We start from the raw sequence: 22,107 nt of genomic DNA on the forward strand, positions 1-22,107 counted from the left end.
CCATTGACAGTCCAGCAGAGCTTTGCACCCCTTTTCCAGTCTCTCCACAGCAAAATGTTTGTTGTTTTGCCGGGTAATGCAACTCTTCAGGAATGACGACACTTAATGTGCGCCACTGAAGTGCAGAGCTTCATGCATCTCCAAGCCACGCAGTGGGCTGTAATAAATCCTCCCAGAGCTATCCACCCACAGCTCACATTTGGAAGAGCTTTCCCTCCTCGTCTGGGAGTGCACATTCACAAAATGATGCAATGGGGGCCAACGGATGCCCATGTCCCCTGGGTGCTGCACAAACATTGGCAGGAGGACGGTCAGGGATTGTGTTGTAAATTAACCGCGCATCTCGCTACCTGGCAGCAAATGGCAGTCGTTACCACTGTCCCACTGCTGCACTTTATCACTGTTTGAGATGTAAAGGGGCACTGTGGAGGTTTTAGGAAGTGATGTTAGAAATAAACTGCTCTGCCAGTCCTTTCTGTCAACCACAAGCTAGAATAAAAAAAAAAAAAATGTATTTGGAAAGAGTTCCAGGAATCTAGAGGCCTGAAGGGGACAAAAGCTGTTACCTCTCCTTACAGTGAAAAATAAAAAATAAATACAGGAAAGAATCATTTAACTATTTACCAGCTTAATTTTTCACCTCAGACTTGGTAAACAAGTGCTTTGTCTTTGCTGCCTGTTCCCTGGTAGATTGCAGGCCCTGCGAAGGACTTTCCACAGATGAAAATGCTGCGAGCATTTCTGGGTGAAAAAAAAATAATAATAAAAATAAATTAATTGCTCTTATCGCCCTATCGCTCACCAGAGTGAGATCTCACCTCAGCCCCACCGTTTCTCACCTGCGTAGCTGCTGGGGCTTCCTGTCAGTGAAGAGCCCCCCAAAAAACCCGCATCCTGGTGTAAAGGGGCTCGGCCCCGCTGTGCCCTCCCCGGACGCCTGGCGAGGGGGGCACTGCCAGCGTGGGCAGCCCCATCCCGCGTGTGCCCCCCACGGTGGGCGCCGCTCCAGAGGGCCGCCCTTGCACGCACATCACACGCGTGCCCCGCACACGGGCGGTACAGGCGGCGGTACAGGCGGCGCCCCCGGCCCGCCCCGGCTCGGCCCGGCCCGGCGGGCGGTGGCGGTTCCCCCCGCCCCCGGCACCGCCCCACGTGCGCCCAAATCCCGCCGGGCCGCCGCCGCTCTCCCCTTTCCGCCGCCCTCCCGCCCCACCGACGGCGCCATGGCCGCCCGGCAGCAGCTCGGTAACGCGAGGCGGCCGTTAAACCGCGCGCGGCGGCGACCGTTAAACCGGCGCGTTGGGGGGGGGGGGGGGGCTCGGGACGGCACGTGGCTGCACGGGGCGCAAGGGCCGCGCGCGGGGCTGCGGGGAGCAGGGAGCGGGCGGGGAGCAGCGGCACATGGCGCCTCCGCGAGCCCCTGCAGTCGAACGCGGCCCCGGGCACGGGTTTTTAACCCGGTAGTTCCTGCGCTGCAAGGGAAGCACTTCCCTCTGCCTTAGTTGCAGTCTGGCTACTTGTTGTTATTATTATTTTTTAATGCTTCAACTTTTCTGTGGTGTAATAAACTAAAACAGCCGTGAGAAAACTTTCCACATCCTGAGCTGCAGAAATAAAGGATTTAAGTGGTCGTGATTTTAGAGCACCAGCTCCTTCCACGAGTTTTATACCTCCCTGTATAAAATGATAAAGTCCCCAGTCTCTGAATCTTGCCTTTTTCCCCATTCCAAAGCACCCGTTCTCTCCTCTTCCCACCAGCTTTATTCAGCGTCTCGGACAAGACCGGCCTGGTGGAGTTTGCGAGGGCGCTCAGCTCCCTTGGGCTGGGTTTAATCGCCTCGGGGGGAACGGCCAAGTCCCTGAGAGATGCTGGCCTGGCCGTCAGGTAAGGGCTCCGGCTTGCACACCACCCTCCACATCCTTATGGCGTTGTTAAAATTGCCTTCTCCATTTGTAAGCAACAATGACTGAAGCTGGAAGCAACAAAAAATGACACCTGAAAGCAAAATATACGACCACTGCCACCACCCCTCTTCCAACAAACACCCCCTCAAGGCAGGTTTCAGGATACTTCTTGTTTGCTGAGGTAGGTTGGCCAAGACCAGGGGCTGTTCTAGCAAAGGATGATGCACAGTGACGAGCAGAGCTGCCAGGACCGTCGTCATAGTCTAGCACCCTGCATATTTTCTTTCAGTTCAATAATAAACTTCCCCTATGTTTTATATCTTCTTATAAGATACTGAAATCACAGATACAAGATACTGGAATCTATAGGAATCATGCATGTCTCTTGCCTTCTCCTGTCACTGATGAAAACTATTTTGTTTTTTTTTTTTTTTCTTCACAAACCAACCAAAACAGATTTGGTAATTTTAATTGTCTCCCTTCAAAACTTCTAAGGTTTAAGTCTCCTTCCAGTAAAACCAATATTGCCAGTAAATTTACTGCCATGATGGGAGTTATGGACATTCAACTTCAGTATGAGGTATCCATTGCCACACTGATGTGTTTTCTCACTGAGCAGAGATGTGTCAGACCTGACGGGATTCCCTGAGATGCTGGGTGGACGTGTGAAAACCCTTCATCCTGCAGTCCATGCAGGTAGGTTTGTACTATTATATGTTCTCAGTCTAAACTGGAAATCCACAGGCAGTGGGAGTGGGAAGAAGGGGTTAACAGATGTCTTTTTAAAGGCTGGGTGGAAAAAAAAGACTAATGAAAACAGATTTGCTCTTTCTGCAAACTGACAGCAGAAACGTGCAGTGTTTGCTTGGCTTTCTCCATTGCTGTGACTTCCCTGCAGGCAGCAGAGCTTTTCCTCGTCGGAGTGGCAGGTAACAGGGCTCTGCAGGATGTTCCATTGCACGTTCCTGGCAGAGCCCGTTTCAGAGCCGTTCTGCTCCAGCAGACTGCCACTCTACTTGACCTGCAGCTGAGCCTGGCAGGCAGCATAGGGAACATGACAGCAGAGCCTTTAAAGGGTGATTCCTGCACTCACCAAGCTTCTCTGGCCCTCCTCAGCAACAAAGAGGTCTGATAGCTTGTCAGTCAGCTGTTATCCTATCTGCTGTTTCACCTGCAGTTTCTGTGCTTGAGATGCCTTGAATTAAGGCAGTTACCCATCTTGCAGTTACATACCTGAGAGGGCTGGAGACTGAGTCTCTCCTGAACGCCTTCAACGCAGGGTTATGCTCTTGCTTGCTCTGTGCCAGCCAGTCTCTCTGCAGTTTCCTACACAACAGCCGACCATCTACACTGCTTGATTAGTGGCAGAGCCTCTCTTTCTCTGCTCGTTTTGGGGGCTCTGTGTATTGCTCGTTTACGAGTGCCAGGTGGCTCTTTCTGTGAACTCCAAAATGACAGTTCAGCGTTTAAAGGTTAACAACTGAATGCTTATAAAGTACAGCTTTTGAGGTTGTCTGTTCAGGACTTGGAATCCTTTAGGATTCAGCACTGGGGGAAAAAATTATTTGTATGGAATTTGAACAGCCGGAGAGCCAGTAAAATGGAATAAGGGAGGGGAATATAGATTGGACAGAAGGAAGACTGTTATCTGAAAAGAATCCAAATGTTTTTGGTAGAAACTGTGAGGAGAAGCAGTCTGAAGAAAAATGCTGAATTAAAAAAATAGTGTTTATTTTAAATAATGTAACGTTTCTGTAACTAGGCATCTTGGCTCGCAGTATTCCAGAAGATAATGCTGATATGGACAAACAGGATTTCAGCCTTGTAAGGTAAGTGTGGGGGCCATGATGCAATTCATCCATCAGAGATGGACAGTGGACACTGGCCAACACAATCTCTACCATTCCCATGTACCTGTAAGATGGGCAAACCAGAATTTACTTGTTCACTTGTTGGGAGGTACTATGTTTTAAAAGGAATGTTCTACAGATTAATCTTCATTGCTTGAAACAAGTCAAAATAAACAATAAAAAAAAAAAAAGGAAAATGTTGCACGATGATTTCAACAGGGAGCAAGAGTTTTAATTTCTTTCAGTTGAGAATTTGACTTTGCAAAATTAAATTCAACACTTTTAAAGCTGGTGCACCTTCTCTCAGCTTGGTTCTGAGTATTTGATCAGATGACAATTTCTGATTTTGAAATGCTTGCTTAGTAAATATACCCTTTGAGATCTACCTCATCTCATCTGAGTTTCAACACATAAATCAATGGCTTTAGACATGAAAAACAGGTCAGTAACATGTTTTGTTTGTGCAGTTGAATAATAGAAAAATTGAATCTGAGAGTCATCATAAGAGCAAGCAAGCTGGAACCAGAAGTAGAAGCAATGCAGCTTAGACACTAACACATACCAAATTCTTCTTACTGTTTTTGTTAATATGTTGATTTTTATTTGAATATTTTCCTGTGACATTTTGGGACTGTGTTTAAGCAATTGGATTTAACTTCTAGCTAGTGATTGTGAATAACCAAATTCTGTCTTAATGGATAGCTCCTGATTTAGAAATGCATGGCAGAATTTGAGCATAGTAAAATGTAGTCCTAACCAAAATGGGAGATACAGTTTGACTATAGTGATTAGGCCAGAATCTATTTTAATTTTTGAAAGGAACTTAAAAGGCTGATATGCATAGGAAGGATGCATTTCCTGGCTGAATTTGAAAACCTGACATTTAAAACCACAGGAATCTTCACAGATAGCCCAGCGGTGGTGGCTTCTCAGAGTATGTTGCATATTACAGCAGGCTCTGATGAACTGCAGGAGGAGTGACATTTTTACATCAGTGACTTACCTACAGTGCCCTCTTCCCCGAAGCAATAATTTGGATTTTGGAAAGTTTACATAAAAGCAAAAAGTGCTCACGTTCAGCAGGAGGGTATTTGCATAGCTGAATTAAAGTTGTATTTTCAAGGTAGCAAGTCAAGACAGCAAATCTTTGTATTCGTTATCTGGACGTCCATAGATAAAAGCATTAGCTAAAGTCCACAGAGATCAGAAGCATGAATGAGAAAGCGTAGTAATGGGGGACAAGGTATTAGAAATAGGACAGAGCCCAATGACAGGCATCTAAGCAAGTTAGAGAAATAAGGGATTCTTAAAGCCATGCTGAAAGCTGATCACTCCTCTCAAATTCATCATGTAGCATGGAGACAAAGGAATATTAGAGCTGGACCAAGATGTATGCATCACAGCAATGCACTGGCGCTATTTGCCATGTGCCAGGGATTAATACCTTCATACATTCAGAACAGGAAATAGAATATAGAAATATAATATAGAAATATACAAGTGTAATAAATTGGGAGACAAATGATATGATCACCTCAGGAAACTAATTACAGTAAAATCCAGTCTTACCTGGAGAGGGGAAAGTCAACCCTCTTTCTGCTTTAATGGGCCACTGAAGTTTTGTGTGATCTAGATTATGCACTGCATACCTCTGGGGTTGCATACGCTGTTTGTAATTTAAAACCACAGAAGGTGGCATGTAGGTCACTTGGAAAAACTGGAAAATTGAACTGATTGATTATGCTCTAAATTGGCAATGAATCTGGGTGCTGTCTTTCATGCCAGTTGGTGGATCAAGAGGAAAAAAAACAAAACAAAAACCAATAATATCCTTCATGTATCAAGTAGAGTTTAGCTTTTTTCTTTTCTCCTTTGAGTAACCTAGTTTTTCCCTTCTATTCTCAGAGTTGTAGTGTGTAACCTCTACCCCTTCGTGAAGACAGTATCCTCTCCAGGTGTAACTGTACAAGAGGCAGTGGAAAAGATTGATATTGGTAAGTCAAATGGAAAAACAATGTTTTCTCCACACAGACTTGATGTTGGAGAACAGAGATTGGAATAACAATTCCTGACGGTGCTGTCTTGCTCTGCTCCCTTACCAAGCTGTGGTCCTAGGAATTAAACCAGTGGTGTGGCCAGAAGAAGAAAGAAATCCTGGGGCTGTGACTTAACACATCATGACGCGTGCAGTGATTTGGGGGTTTCACTGACGTGTCCCCCTCACGTGAGCTGGCCACCTACCTCGTGGGTTTGTCATTCCTAGCAGTGGTTGCAGGATGATCTCTGAGCATGGATTTTACTGGAGCAGTGCTTTCCCTCAACATGTGCTTTGTGTCCATGTGAATTGCCAGATAAGAATGAATGACAGTCGAGCCAGGTTGCAACATACAACAGGGGTACTGCTCACAAAGGAAGCAAGACATGATTTAGGATTAATGTGTCAGCTGCTAGAAGAGAACTGAATGCAGAATTGACCTGTTTGCAACTAGCAAACTAATTCTTGTGACAGACATTCTCACCCTGAAATTGTGAAGCTGGTAGTGAGGTGATAGTAGAGTGGTAGAGCTGCAGCTTATGCTGTAATCTCCTTCCTCTTAGAGGACAGGAAGAAGGAACACCTCTTTTGTGTGTTCTCTACATTTCTTTCTGTTTTCAGTGAACTTCTATCCCAATTGGCCAGAGAACGCCAGGGCTACAAGGGGGGAAAGCAGCATATCTGGGTAAACCTCATTAATTTTAAGCAGAGCTAAAATTAAAATGGCAATAGTAAAGGGCTGTAATGGGCTGGTAAGCCATGCTGCTGGGCTGGGGAAGTCCTTCACTGTCCAAAGGAAGTGCAGAAGGCCATACTCAAAAGGGTAGTTGGAGTGCTCATTAAACCTCTTGCAATCTGTGGCAGTCTAATAAAAAGTAAAAACCAGGAGCTCTGGAGAGAAGAAGCTGAAGCACAGAAAGTGCTCTGGGGATCCCTGAAAATTGCACTGCAGGAAGCCATTACAAAGGACAGAGGCTGGTCTGCTTGTGTGGGAGGGTAATCTCATCAGCAGTTCTGCCCCCCTTGCTGGTTATTAACCCCAGAAGGCCTTGCCTTTCCTTCACCGCTGCATCTCTGCCTGGCAGCTTGTGAGCAGCACAGGCACAGTTTTGTGCCATAAGGCTGAATGGAGATTGAATTTTCTTGTAGTCGTTTAGTCCAAATGATGCCCAGCAGAGCTCTCTAATAAATGTTTTATGGAGTAGTACTCATTCCACATGTAGCAGTGCCAGCCTCCGCTTTCCTTTGCAACAGCCTAGTATCTTGCATGATCTTTAGTGTTTTATTAGCCATGTTGAGTTGAATTTAAGGGGGAAGCATGGCATTTTGCTTTGCACAGATTACCAGAGCATGATTTGTTAATATTTGCAGAGAGATTAGAGCACCTCGTTTGCTCAGCAGTGTAGAAGTACATCTACCACCGTGCCCAGCGTTGCAGAGGATGGTGCTTAAGCAATGTCTGTACACAGCTGTCTTCTTCAGGATATGCCTGTGCTGCTTGAAGGCTCTTTTGGCAAATTGTTCATCCCAACTTGCTCTGCAGCTCTGCCCCTTTCTGCAAAGGTCAATTAATGAGTTAACGCCAAGCAGATTGACCAGTGGGTTGAGTCAACTGATTGACTTTGTCATGTATGTTTTCAGGAGCACTGTAGCAGTCCTTTCTGTTTGCAGACCTGGAGGAGCTGTGCACATTCATCTGGCACAAATGTTTGATTAGTGCATGCCCTTTCCTGGCCTCAGACATGAGTCTTGGCTGTGCTGTGCCCAGAAGGGAAGTGCTTCACGCCTCCATGCGCCTCTCTTGCAGGAGGAGTTGCCTTGCTGCGGGCAGCTGCCAAGAACCACGCTCGTGTGACGGTTGTGTGTGACCCTGCAGACTACTCTTCAGTGGCTAATGAGATGAAGGCATTAAAGGACAGAGACACCTCCATGGAAACCAGACGTCAGCTTGCGCTGAAGGTAGCTCACGCTTGCTCACGCAGAAGGGCTAGGCCAAGCTCATTTGTCTTTCATTTATTCATTTCTGTTAAATGCCAAATCCATCATAAGTTCATGAGTCTTGCCCATTCTGCCCCCAGGCTTTCACCCACACTGCTCAGTACGATGCAGCTATCTCTGACTACTTCAGGAAAGAGTATAGCAAGGGGGTGTCCCAGCTGCCCCTGAGGTACGGCATGAACCCCCACCAGAGCCCTGCACAGCTCTACACACTGAGGCCAAAACTTCCTCTGACAGGTGAGTCCCAAGCCTGTGCATTCCTCACAAGAAACTGATACTTCCAAAACAGTCACTGAGGAACTGTGTATCTTAAAACAATGGCTTTATAATGACTTTGGCTCTTGATGGGAGAAGTCTCTCCCACTTGGTCTCCAAGGACAAGGGTCTGAATGCTTTAATATGCCTCTCTGTGTCCTGTTTGCAGTGGTGAATGGCTCTCCAGGCTTTATCAACCTGTGTGATGCACTGAATGCCTGGCAGCTGGTGAAGGAACTCAAGCAAGCCCTAGGCATTCCTGCTGCAACCTCCTTTAAACACGTCAGCCCTGCAGGTAGAGTGTCTCCTTGCCTTTCCCTTTGAAAGGACTGTTGGCAGGCCCTGCCATTTGTCTGTCTGCACCCCTCTGCTCTGATGGTCTGGGAGAAGTTCAAGCCGTTGGGACCAGAAAAAGCTTCTGCTCTGAGTGCCCTGCTTGTATTTCCCACTAGGTGCTGCTGTTGGAATACCACTCAGTGAGGAGGAGGCCCAAGTCTGCATGGTGCATGATTTCCACAAGACCCTAACGCCCTTAGCATGTGCCTACGCACGCAGCAGAGGTGAGAGGCCCGAGGATAAACAAGCTTGGCTGAAGAACTGAGTTAGTGCTCAACTCTAGACAACATGCGTGGCACTTGGCAGGCTCTTCTCTCTGCAGTGCCTTCTCCATAAGGATCTGATTATTAGTCTAAATGAGCAAATCAAAAATTGCTCTCAAAATGAGTTGAACTTGAATATTGCTCCAAAGAGGCTAAATGATTTTAGAGTATGTTCTATCTACGATATATATGGAAGACCTATAAAGTGCTTTTTATTAATGAAACAAAAATGTTTGTGGGAAATTTGGGTAAAGGATCTGTGTGACCAAAGAGCTGTGCCGATAGCACCGAGTATTCAGCTGCAGACAGAGTGGTAGGGAGCATTTGTTGGAGCAAAATTGCTTCTGCTCTTCATTTTGTGGAGGAGTTTTTTTAAATGCTTTTGTAGTTGAGAGTTCATTTAAAAAAAAAAAAAAAAAAAAAAAAAAGCTTAAGTAAACAGCAATTACTCCCTCTCTTTAGCAGAGATACTTGTCAATTGTCCATGACAATTGAGGAGAATCAAGACAGATTATAGGAAACAAAACAAATTGCTTGGTAAGGTAAACGGGCATGGGTTCATGTCTTCACTACTTCAGAGATCACCTTTGATCACTGCCCACAGAAAACCATTGCATGATCAGTAGAAAAACAAAGCTTTAAAATGGCATTGGCTGAAGAATTGATGTTGAGTTGGAAAGCATCAAATGACAGACTGAATGCTGTTAATACTTCACTATGTCATTAAATACAGACTACATATATTATTAATTGCTCTTAGCTGCATTTTGGGGTCTGCTTTCTTGCAGGAAAAGCCTGAGGGGGGTATATGCATTTGAAAAAGTGCCTATTTTCCAACTGTCTCCCAACTAAAGTATCTTTCTGTACAAACCTTTCCTCTCCTGTGTCCTCTTGCTATCGTGGCTACAGCAGAACTGCTAGCGTTAACGGAGGTAGTGGTTACAGTTAGAACTTTGACAAATGCAGTGAAGAAGGAAGAATATCTGAGCTATGGGAATATTTAAAGGTGCATGTGTTTGAGGTAGGATTTTTCATTCTTGTTCTTTTTATATGGCCTATTTTTCTGCTTTGGGGTTAAATTACCAACTTTTGTGGAAAAATGGATTGTAGGAGCAAAGATTTTTTTTGTATTATGCTGTAGTTGAATAAGTTACCAGAAAATATGATTTTGCAGGTGCTGATCGGATGTCGTCTTTTGGTGACTTCATTGCTCTGTCTGATATCTGCGATGTGGCTACTGCTAAGATTATTTCCAGAGAGGTTAGTCAAAGAGCAATAAATCATTCTGGTACAAAAGGGAGAACAGCACTGGATGGAGCCATTCCTTTACAAGGGCCATTCTGTTCAAACACCTGGAGGGGCTGTGATCCATTTTATTTCAGGCTATTTCTTGGTCCATGCAAGTAGTTCAGTGTCAGGGGTGCAGAATTTACACCCATCTTCTAATAACTTTTTCCTCACACCAGTTGAAACCCGGCTCCATAGCAGAGCCTTGGAAACAGCAGTGCTCAAATGCTGCTTTCTGAGAATGACTGCAAACCAGTGTCCCTGATGAGGCCTCAGGAAATAAGCCCTGATTACGATGTCACTAGTGTCTGATTGAACGGCTCTAAGGGAGCAGTAGAGGACCTACCGAGCTGCTCGCTGGCCTCTTGCCTGCAGGAATGCAGGTGTAGGTTGCTTCATGCCACTTAATACCAGTTATTTGCAGCCTCGGGCATTGTACACAGTTTTTACACTTTTACCTTAGGCTTTAACTCTCTAGCTGACCCCACAAGTCACTAGATGTAATGCAGAGTTAAAAAAAATGGAACTTAATGTTTTACCAAACACACTCATCCTGTTAGTTCCTTCACCTACCTGAGAGGAGGAAAGCAAATGCAAAGGACTGTTTCTTGTGCATTAAAGTCCTATTTGCCAAACAAATGGAAGGTCACATGTGACTGGTTTGTGAAGATAACATAGGGTATGCTCCTACTTTAAGCTAGAGATAAGAACATGAGAGGAAAATACCACTTTATGGCTCTAAATGTAAATTGTTTTTCTCTGTTTTAATGCTGCTAAAGCATTTTTCTTGCAGATGCTTTGCATCATCAGGCAAGTCATTGTTGAAAAAAATAGTTTTGTGTATATGTTTAATAGCATGTTTACTGTTGGTGGAGAAGCGGGTATGTGATTTACCAGCAATCCCGTAGTTCTGTTGTGGTTAAAGTATTGATGAGGCCTTTTTTTTTTTTTTAAACTCCTGCTAGGACCTTTTTGATGCTTCAAGGTTTGGAACCACCACCATGCTCGTGCTGTTAGTGGTGTGGGGTGTATAGAGCCCTGAGAAGTGGCTTTTAGTGTCATTCTGGAGATGGCAAATGGGAGTTTTCAGGATAGTTCTTCTTTTGCTTGGAAGCTGAGATCTCTCTGTGTTGCAGGTATCTGATGGTGTGGTAGCTCCTGGCTATGAAGAAGAAGCTCTCAAAATCCTTGCCAAAAAGAAGAACGGTAGTTACTGTGTCCTTCAGGTTTGTGTTCCTGCTCCACTGTAACCCTCTACTCTATCCATACCTGCTTTCCATAGGTGTTAATATTCCAGATAGCTCTGGGTCTGCTCCAGACCCCTCCACAGTGCACAGAAGTGTTTGTAGGATGATCTTCTGTGAAGTTAGTGGTGAAGACAGCAGGATAGGCACAGTTTGGACCCAGGGATGGCACATCTTTCCATATGGTAACCATGATGCTTGTCAAGAGGTAATAAAGTGATGTTGTCAAATAAGTATTTGGTTGCCTTCCTAGTTTCCCCACTGCTTATTGGGAGTTCAGAATCATCCCATTTGGGTGAACATGGCTAATATTACACAGTGTTGTCAGAGCAGCCAAACAGCCTGACTCTGGGAGAAAAATGAGCAAAGAACTTGAGTATTCCATTACAGAAAGAAAATCTAAGGCTTAGCTGAAGTAGCAATTGCAATGTTACTACCAAGGGAGCTATAGAAGATGGCTCAGGTGCTTCAGGCAAGCAGGAATGAAATTGCAGACCATCTTGGCAGCTGATTGCCTCCTGAATTCAATTAGCTTTCAAGGGTGAGGTTGTATTGGTTAAGCCTTTAGCTTCAGGGCTTGTCTGCACAGAGTTGCTAAGGAAAGTTGATCTGAGTGAACTTCAATAGGTCAGGTAAACCACATAAAGCGGATGTGTGCTCCTACTGAGAATTAGCAACCTTAATTTGATCTGGCTTACTTTGTGTCTTAATGAACTGGGGCTACAATAATTATAAACCCACACATATGCAGACCTAAGTCAGTTTAACAATTCCTCTTTAAATTTGTTCCTTATACGTTGACATACGTTGTGTTGCATGCTTGTGTGGAGATGAGCCCCGAGAGAATGCATCTCTGGAAATAATCATATCCACTGTTAGCCTAAGAGTCAGAGGGAGTGGGAATTGAGGCACACAAGAAACAATTTAGAAGCTTTCCACCTCTCTGTGGAAGACTGTAGGACTGTGTGTGTGTCTCTCACAAGGTAGACACTGGTATATAAGCATCCAAACTGCATTACCTCTCACCAGCCTGTAAATGTCCCTTCATGCTGTTAAGACCTTGCTGCTCCAATTACTTCTAATTACTTTTGATAATCTGGCATGGTTTCTTCTTATCAGTTGACTTCTTTATAATGTTTTTTAACCTAAGCTATAACTGAATGTTGGCTTGGAAGAGGTTTATTATTGGCCTCCTTTCTGGCTTTTAGATGGATCCTACTTACGAGCCAGACGACAATGAAATTCGAACCCTCTATGGATTGCATCTCATGCAGAAGAGGAACAATGCAGTCATCGACCGGTCATTGTTCAAGAATATTGTTACAAAAAATAAAACCGTGAGTGTCAAAAGACTGATAAATGAGCATAAAGCTTGGGGGAGGGAGTTGGTATGCTTTCATCAAGGGAGTTGGCACTGGGCTATTTTAAGAGCTTTTAAAAGGTTTTAATGAGCTTAAATTAGCTTTAGGTGAACTAACCTAACAAACTCTGGGCCAAATATACTTGGACAAAAGAGGGTGATGTGCCTTTGTTCTGATTCTTTACATAAATAAGATGAGCTGGACTTTTTCCTTTATCTCTGACTACCAAAATATTTGTATCCCATATAAATAGGAAGCTACCTTGTTTAATTTCTTCTGGTTAGAAAACCATGTGCTATGGATCTAATGTGATCTCACTCTGACTCATTGTTTAATTCTCCCCTTGGTTTACAGTGTACTATATAAACTGTGGCCTCACTGATGTTGCTCACCCTGTAGAGCTCACATCATCACAAAGTTATCAGTTATTTTGTCATCCTGAACCTTGTTTTCATTTAAAAAGCAGATGTTAATGAGCCTGTTATTAGTCTTGGGCTCAGAAGTAAGTTCAGACGTTGAGGTAATGAAAACCATTTTTACACATTAGTAATGGAATACACTTAATACATAATGTAGAATCTGTAGATATTACTGCTGTTAGTCTTCTGCATACTTAAGCATGTACTCAGCTTTGTGCCTATAAGCTTTTCTGATGAAAGACAGAGAGACAGAAGACACTGCATGATTAGGCCCAGTGATAGAGCTGTTGTGACCTGGTAAGATGGAGCCTTGTCCCTGCTAGCTGATGACATTAGCTCCCACACCAATCATCCGTAATTTTTTAAATCAGAACAAAATTTGTTAGCAGTTGAACAAAGTGAGATCTTTTTAGCTGTCTTGTTTTCCTCCCGCTGTGCTGTGGTACTACTGATGGTTCTGGAGGTTTGCAGGTCATTAGTTGCAAACCGCTGTGGGTGCCGCCTGTCTGAGCGGGCTGTTGACAGCAGCTTGTGTCGTTTCAGCTGCCCGAGGCTGCCGTCCGAGACCTGACTGTTGCCAGCATCGCTGTCAAGTACACCCAGTCCAACTCCGTGTGCTACGCCAAGGACGGGCAGGTAACTCAGCTGGACACCTCTGGGGAGCAGTGCTCCTGGGCCACGCCGATCCGAGTGGGCTCTTGTCGGGCACCACGTTGAACATTGCTTAGCGGGCAGGCCGCTGTAGGCAGTTATGAGCACACTGCCTTAGGCAACGCTGTGCAGAGCTCTAGGGGAAGCTCTGTGTCTCTGGAGAGGCTCCCTCAGAACCCAAACTCCACGGTTTTCCTTTTTGTTCTTTAGTCTTTATGATCATGAGGATTGGCCGTTTAAAGGGTGAAGCTGCACAAAATTCTTATGCCTTGCATCATTTTTTTTGACTATTTTTATTTATTTTGAGGACTTTTACATGCTGCAGTCTGTATAGAGCCTTAGGACATAACAGTAGTTTTCAAAGCTAGGTTTCAATTGTCCACATGCTTCTTAGGTTTGATTTATTGTTCTCTTTTTTTTTTAATATACGCAAGGTGAGATGTGTTCATTTGCCCCCTCTCCCCCCTGCCTTGGGATATTAGAAGTCTTCTGCTCTTCCTCATTTTGAGCTTATGGTAGATACTGAGTCTTACAAAGGCCTTAGCAAATGTGTAGGTGAAACATATATCTTGAATTAAAAAAAAAAAAAAAAAAAAACTCGTTTTCAAATTATCACAATGTTCAATTTAAATCAATTATCCAAAAGTTGTTATAAATGTACCAAAAAGCTTCCTTTTTGCCCAATGGCTCACTCTTGTGATGCTGTTTAGCTCATCCTCAGCTCTTCATAGAGCTGGGTTATTTTTTATAAAATAAAGTTTTATGGAAGAAACATAGATTTTTTTTTTTTAATAATCTTGAGCTTTGGCGCATCATAAAGCTGCCAAATGGTTTAAGCAGTGAACCTTCCAGGCACAGCCAGAGTGAATGAACTGCAGTGCTGTTCTCTTTGCAGTCGTACTCGTCTGTATGCGTCAGATTGTTGTTCCAACCTGCAAACATTGCAGCCCTTGTGGTGTTCTCTGGGATTGTGGCTTTTCTTTCTTGCCACGTCTCTGGAGAACAGGCTTTTCTTTCTCTCCGTTTTGTTTTTTCCCTCTTGCTTTTAAGGGGTTCTGTCCACAAGAGCGTTAATTATTGTAGCCCCAGAACAAAGTTGTCACTATTTTGCTGCTCCTTTTCCATTAATGTAGCAGCAATTTCCCTAGTGCTTTTTAAGTCTGGACTTAATGTGGTGCTGCAGTTGTTTCTCAAATGTGTGTGGTTATGCATGTACCATATGCAAGGGAGGGGTACAAAGCAGAGGGGCTAGCTAGGGAGCTAACTAGCCTGGCTTCAATGGTACTTTGCTTTTTCACAGGGATATAGTTTGATTGAACATAAATGCATGTGTGCTGTCTTGGCTTTTCATGTGTGTGACAGGAAGAGCCAGGATCAAAGGTCCATATACTGCCCTGAGAAGGAAGTGGCTTTTTTGAACAGTTAAGGTCGGCAACCACTGCAATCATTTATTTGAGGTGCTGAATCTGTTCTGAGGACTTTAAATCAGAGCTTAATCTCCTTCTAAAGAGATTGATTATGATCCAAAAATAGTCAAGTGTGGCACGCTACAGGTTATGATGCAGGAGCTCAGACACAAGCTGCTTTCTAGCTTTAAAACGTCTGAAATGCCTCATAAGACTGTTAAGCATCAAGACTGGTGCACTTCAGCTAGGAACAGAAGAAGAAACAAAGTCTGGGGGAAGACCATCTGATAAGGAACCTGGTTACCTCAGATCCTTCCTGGTGGGGTGGTGAAGACCTATCTGGTCATATCGCCTACCAAGGCATAAGAAACAGCTCTATCCAGGGACAGTGGCTGCAAATCAGAACCTGTGCAGATTAGAAACAGCCAGGGAAAGAGATTTCCAACTTACTTCCATCACATCATATGTTGGGGTTATGCAGATCAAGCCTGGGAAATCCTGCATTCTTTCAGTTCCATTGGATTTGGAGTGGATCTGCTGTTCCAGCCAGAGCTGCTGCTCTGCATTTACAAAATCGTAGGAAAGGATGGAGTGGGAGGAAGCATTTATGGACTTAAGTGACACTTAATTTGCAGGAAGCCAGCCGCCACTAATTGCAATAAACACTTTCACTTATTTTTGTCTGCTTTTTAGCAAAGGGAAGCCAAAATGATTTAACAGGTTGATTTACAATTTCTTTTAATGTTACCATCGTGCTTTAAATTAACAGTTTAAGATTTTTCCTTTTTTTCTCTACATATGAAGATAAAATTTACTATTTTCCTTTAATGCCACAGACATTTGTCAGTTGTTGCTACGATTTTTAGGGCTTTTTTTGGTTTCCATAATTCCAAATGTATTCAGGGCTCTGTTTTCAGCTATTACTCACAGTAAATCTGAGTAAATCCAGGCCGGTCTGGATCATTTTGCGATGATCCTTTGGGCATTATCCATCTCAGCCGCTCCGTGCTTTCGCACAGTATTCCAGCAATGGGAGGATGTTGATCTCTCCTGTGAGCTGAAATGTTTCGGTCAAGAAGTTCTCAATTTTCACTCAACAAGCCCTTTTTATTGTTTTGTTTTGTTTATTTTTTTATGAATTGATTTTCTACCCACCCTGTGTTAGTGCCTCTTTTCACTTGAGGCTTAATAGTTTCTGCTTAAGCACTTTTTGATCCCTAGTAGATTAAGCTCTGAAAGACACACAGTTATTTTTGTGTAGCCATAGGCAGAAAGTGGAGGGAGGTGTTTCCTTTTGGAGAACTTGAAGATTTCAACCACTTTTTGATGTAGGAGCAAGTCAACATTTGGGGGGGGAGGAGATGAGGTGTGGGGATAAACAAAACGAGGAAGATGGGGAAGGAATAGGTGCATTCAGACTGGCAGCAGCATAGGGAGTTCCTAGGTATAAGTCTATGGTTTATGTTAAGCAGAAGCTCAATCTCCTGAACTCTGAGGAAAGTTTGTCCCCTTGGACCAGAAAACCCAGTCTAGACTGAAGCAACCTTCCACAGACGAGCCACACAGATAGAAGCATTTTCCACAAAATCTTTCTCTAAATCCTCTCTTTCCCACAAAGTGCATGTTATCAGCATGAGTCTTGTTATGACCTGCATTTTAGAGCAGGGTGGGCTCATCAGAAGGAGGCACAGAGAAGCAGCTGCTTTTTCTCTTGTCTGATTTGGGGGTGCCAGTGAAGACTGTATTGGGGCTGGACATATGGTATCTAACCAAAGGATAAAATTTTTGCCATTTTGGAATTTTTGAATATGAGGCAAAGTTCAGGTTACCCTTCTGACAAAATTCAAGTTACAAAGTAGTGATTTAAGCAGCTTGGAGAAAAGGAAAAAGGGGGTACTAGCAGGTAGGACAACTTGATTTCTAACATATATGCCCATAAGATGGCTGTGTGTGTGTGTGTGTGGGGAAGTGGAGGCTCTGGCTGCACTGGCCTGGAAGAACTTCCTCCTGCCACTGCCCTTGCCAGCTGAGGACCAGGGCTTGCCCAGTTGGGCAAAACTGGGCAATTCTGTTTCATTAGTGCAAGGCTGTAGCTCACAACATGCCACATGAAGATAAGATACCATTCTGTGCAGAAAATGGTCAAAGGACATTGCATTTCTGGCATATTACTTCACATTTCTTGAAACTTAAAATCTCACAGCATTTTGGCTCTGGTATTAACAATCTGCTCAATACTCTCCACCAGCAGCTTCCTCAGCTGTAAGTTACCTTAGCCTAATCCATCTTGCTAGGCCCCCTCCAAGAGCTGGGTGACAATTAATGATGTGATGAATGGGGCAACCTTCTGGCATTGTGTTGGACTGTTGTCTCTCCAGGGGGAAAGGAAAAAGCTTCCTGGATGAGACCATCAACTTCCCTGGCTGGTACTGAGGTCCCCAGAGGTGCAGGGTCCTCTGTAAGTTCGAAGGTTAAACAGGGCAGATGTGAAAGCAGAGATGCAACATCAGGAGTGAATGTTGGGCAGAACATGTCACCAAGTCACAAGAAACTTACTATCTATATAGTACTTACAGTAATAATAATACTTACCCCTATGGTTTATTAAGCACTGATAGCTGTTGGGTTAAAGCTGAGCAGATGGTATCATACAGCAGCCCAAGTTTTTCATTTGCTTTTTGGGGTAAGAGTGTCTAGCAGCTTGTTTTATGGTTCTGGTAAGAGGTGAAGTCACTGTGTCGTGATGAATGAGAAGACCAATGATTCATTCGAGGGCAGTCTTTGACTTATAGCTTTACCATCTGTTGCAGTCTTGCTGAGCTGGAAACTCTGAGGTATTGGCCAAAACCGCTGGCCTCAGCAGCGTCCCTGGAGCAGTCCCCCACGCGAGCAGGGTCTGCTGAACAGTTCAGCTGTGGCTTCGTCAGAAGAGGAAATTATGGAAAAGAGTTTTCTTTCCTGACAGACCTCTGGTTTGCAAAGTCAGGAGCTCTCTTTGGGAAGCAGGCTCCATGAGCTCTGAAAGCCATAGAGAAGTCACCAGCCCAAGTTTCAGGGCTGTGGTGGCTAGATTCACCATCTGTGTGCCTGGGGGGCATGCCTGGCATGCTCTCATGGCAGAGACAGGCTGAGGAGGGGCAGTTGAGAGTTCAGGAGACCCCAGGTCAGTCCTTTGCACTTTCCAGTTGTAACTGCACACAGACTGTGTTTGCAAAATGTAAATCAAGGGCACAAACTTCTTCCCTTGTGATGCTGAGAGAAAATGCAGTCGGTTTTTGCAGGCACCTGAGATTCTCCAAGTACTAAACACAGATGATGCTGATGGTGGAGGTGGAGACTGGCACTGCAGTAAAGAATGGATGTGAGAGGTGGGTGGCCTCTATCCTCAGAGGCACTAATGGGGACTCCAGCAGTGCCCTGCAGCCAGCGTGGCTGTTGAGGCCTGGCCTTGCTCACAGCTAGTGGCAGGCAGTAGCTGTAGTTACATGTCAAGCTGTTGCTTGGTCTTGGCTGAAGAGATGCAGAGAATGCCACAAACACAGTGTTGCTTGGTTTGGGTCCTGCCTTGAGTTTACTGAGGTGTGAGAAGCATAACATGGTGCCCATGCCCCTCAGGTCTGTGTTCCTGAGGGGAGGATGAAGCTCTCGCCAGGTCTTTTGCACTGCCAGTGTCCAGCAACCGAGATGTCCCCGGCCACATTTATCTTCCAGCAGTGTAAGAACCTAAGAGTGGTCTTTGTTCACAGGTCAAGTTTGCCCAGACAGGAATGTGAGAGCTTGTTTGCCTTGTGCTTCACACTGTGACAAATGACTTCCAGGCTAACCAGACCACCAGAGAACAGTCTACGCATATTTTAATCTGCAGCATAGCTGACAAATTGACAGAGGTTAAATGAGCCTGATGATAACTGGACTCCAAAGAAAGTGGTTGGAAAAGAGAAGCATAAGGAAGCAGAGCAAACACCATAGTAATATTGAAGCTTTCTTGGGAGCAAAGAAATTACCTTTCAGATCCTGCTCCCAGAAGCACTATGTCTGTTTTACAACAAGCACAAGTCTTCTTTAATAAGGCCTTGGGTTAACAGGCAGCTGATTTTAAAATCCTGGAGGTTCTGGCAGATGGCAGGGTAGGCTGAGCTGGGCTCCTGAGCCCAGCCTTGGTAATTCAAGTGATGTGATGGTCCTATAGACTGGCCTCCCTCATTGAGGGGTAGATTTACTTCTTATCAGCCTTGACAGACAAATTACCCCATAATCCACCAGATATTATAGCTGATCTGTGCAAGCTGTGTATGCCAGGCCCACCAGGAAAGACCATGTTGTTTGGGAGGCCCAGACTCAGGCTTGAATCCCCTATCCGAAGTCCCTTTTTCAAGATGAGGTAGGCAGGTTACCATCTCTTTGTAGCTGTATTTGTTTCTATAGCTGATAGGATTTTTTTTTTGTCTTAAACATAAATTATTTTCAACCTGAGAGTTTAAAAAGTCTGGAGCATGGCTGGGCCCAGGTATTGTTTGAATGGATGAGAGGATGTAGTGTCTTCAATGTGACTGCTGGGTCCGCAGCCCCATGGAAGTTAAGTGCAGAGAGCTACAGGATTAGGGATACAGGTATTTCCAGAGCTGCTCTTGCAGAATTACCTGAGCAATTTCCCTGCTGCAGTGAGGAGCAGCCAATTTGTGGGAGGTTTTTCTTGACTACTGGGCTGGAATGCAGCTTTGATTACAATCTGCACTCAAGACGTGACTCTGTTTTGTGTCCACCCTTCAGGTCATAGGCATTGGAGCTGGCCAGCAGTCCCGGATCCACTGCACACGTCTGGCTGGGGACAAGGCAAACCACTGGTGGCTCCGGCACCACCCGCGCGTGCTCTCCATGAAGTTCAAAGCAGGTGTGAAGAGAGCAGAGATCTCCAACGCCATTGATCAGTATGTCACCGGGACCATTGGTGAGGTAAGGGCCGAGGAGCCTCCCTAAAGACACCAGCTTCTGCCACCCAAAGCTGGAAGTGGAACTCCTATCATGCATGGTAGGACTCAGCAAGGCCTCCTCATGCCTAGGTCTTCCCTCTTCCACTACAGCCATTCTTTCAACCCCAGAAAGAACATACCCTCTCATAGCTCCCTTCAAAATCATTCTGAAGGCCTCCTGTGCAATAGGATGAGCCTTCTGTACCCTCCACCCATACTGAGCAGGTCCCGTTCTGGCTCCTCACTGGGTAGCTGGCATGTGAACTTGAGGCAAGAGAGGTCCTGGTTAGTAGCTTTGATCGATGTTTTGGAACTCAGCCTTTTTGAAGGTAATGATTTCTATTAGGACAATGGTTGTTTGTCACCTTTAGCCCCACCGCAGTCCTTGAGTCCTTGGGTGCCTCTGAAAGCACCACTGGCCCACATGCTGGAACCTGCTCTGCACTTCCCTATGCAGCACGGTTTCTTTTGACAGCTTCCCTAGCACTGAGAAAGAGTCAATGTCCCAGGTAATGTTTAAACTTCTGATGCCTCCTCAGCCCAGCCCTCCTTTCCTTGTACACTGCTGTTTGCCTGTGTGGCATTTTGAATTCTGAGAATCCCTCTGACCTCCTGGTTACAAACAAGAGTGAGACAAAAAAATCATATGCCCTTTTTAAGTATTAGAAGTCAAGAGCTCAACTAGGGGCTTAGCGAATCATGTCTGAGTGCAGCTGCTTGTTTAAGAGTAGCAGAACTGGAGCTGTGGCTGCTTCAGAAGGTGAATCATAAACCAGGCTGCTTGTTTGTCATGTGTTAAGTCATCTACCAAATCCCGTTGGTGTGCGTGAGTGCTGGCATTTACAGAGCAGCATACTGCAGGCAGCCAAGCAGAGCATCTTGTAATTAAAGGGGAAGGAAAATCCTCCAAGGGATGAGGAGGGAAAAAACAGAGTTAAAAGGATGAAAGGGGGGAAAAAGCCAACTGGAGTAATGTGTTCCCAGCCTCGCTTGGGATTTTCCAGTCCCTTGCATGGAGTTGCCAGCAGCGGACACGGCTGAGGTGGGGGGCCAAGGTGGGGGGCCAAGGTCCCCCTTGCTCGGCCGCTGCTGGCGGAGGCGGCGCTTGGGGCTGAGCGCGCGCTCTGTCCCGGCAGGATGAGGAGCTGCTCAAGTGGCAGGCGATGTTCGAGGAGGTGCCCGCGCCGCTCACGGAAGCTGAGAAGAAGCAGTGGATCGCCAAGCTGACGGCCGTCTCCCTCAGCTCCGACGCCTTCTTCCCTTTTAGGGATAACGTCGACAGAGCTAAACGGGTGAGGTCCTGGCAGGGCCAGGATAGCAGGGTGACTCCGTGAAACATCTGCACAGCTTGTACTTTTGTTTAAATGTTGTGCAGACTACTGGGGAGCTGCGCTGCACTCGGATTGCTGGCTAGAGCAGCATGTCTTGGGAGAGATGTTTCTGACTGTTACTGCTCTCATAGGGGCAGTAATTATCCAGCCATCGCTCAGTTTGTTGATTAGGGATGGAAAGAGTATTGAAGTTTATTAAACTGCTTAAGAATAACAAGACAAGACCTGCTGCTTCCAGAGGAACCATTTTACTCTCATTGCTGAGCCGAGGGGAGAGCTGTCTGCTCATGTGAGGCTCTCCCCGGTGACTTCCTTTGGGCAGTGGAGGCCTCTGTTTGTTCAGCACTTAGTAGAGTGGGATTTGGTGAAAGACTGGGGCAGCCAGCTGCTTTTGGGGGGATTTTGCTGCTTCATCCTCTAATCCTTCCACTTACTGTTGCCTCTGTTCAGAGCGGAGTACAGTTCATCGCTGCCCCATCCGGCTCGGCCGCCGACGAGGTTGTGATCGACGCTTGCAATGAGCTGGGGATAACTCTCATTCACACCAATCTGCGGCTGTTCCATCACTGAGTTTGCCCCAGGCTCTTGGGGTCCTTCCCTGGTCACAGTCTCACCAGCAGAAGTAACTGGAGTATCACCCATTAAATTGGGAAGACCTGCAGTCTGTGTTTAGCAAGTATCGCATGATGAGTAAATGAGATCCTTCCCTGTTGCTACCAGAGAAGGAAGGGGCAAGAAGTTGGCCACTAATGTAGAATTAAGTGTGTTTTACAAATAAACATGCAGTCTGTAGCTA

General features: G+C 45.3%; 1 protein-coding gene across 1 annotated transcript; it reads left to right on the forward strand.

Moving 5' to 3' along the window:
• The first annotated feature begins 1,187 nt into the window (after window positions 1–1,187).
• ATIC (5-aminoimidazole-4-carboxamide ribonucleotide formyltransferase/IMP cyclohydrolase) lies at window positions 1,188–22,107 on the forward strand. Its single transcript, XM_026048025.1, has 16 exons — window positions 1,188–1,245; window positions 1,759–1,885; window positions 2,525–2,601; window positions 3,668–3,734; window positions 5,661–5,749; window positions 7,598–7,749; window positions 7,869–8,025; window positions 8,213–8,338; window positions 8,496–8,603; window positions 9,817–9,902; window positions 11,066–11,155; window positions 12,382–12,510; window positions 13,497–13,589; window positions 19,781–19,963; window positions 21,117–21,272; window positions 21,762–22,107. Exons 1-16 carry the CDS (start codon window positions 1,224–1,226, stop codon window positions 21,879–21,881), a joined length of 1,782 nt encoding a protein of 593 aa, XP_025903810.1. The 5' UTR covers window positions 1,188–1,223; the 3' UTR covers window positions 21,882–22,107.

This window comes from Nothoprocta perdicaria, unplaced genomic scaffold (assembly GCF_003342845.1).
Source record: "Nothoprocta perdicaria isolate Ctin4 unplaced genomic scaffold, notPer1 scaffold_11, whole genome shotgun sequence".
In the NCBI taxonomy this organism is placed as follows: domain Eukaryota; kingdom Metazoa; phylum Chordata; class Aves; order Tinamiformes; family Tinamidae; genus Nothoprocta; species Nothoprocta perdicaria.

Excerpts from the sequence above, each read along its gene's own strand:
- ATIC (XM_026048025.1), top strand. The coding sequence starts at position 1,224 with ATGGCCGCCCGGCAGCAGCTCG. Across the intron at positions 1,886-2,524 it reads GATGCTGGCCTGGCCGTCAG|AGATGTGTCAGACCTGACGG; the intron begins GTAAGGGCTCCG and ends CTCACTGAGCAG. Across the intron at positions 19,964-21,116 it reads TCACCGGGACCATTGGTGAG|GATGAGGAGCTGCTCAAGTG; the intron begins GTAAGGGCCGAG and ends CTGTCCCGGCAG.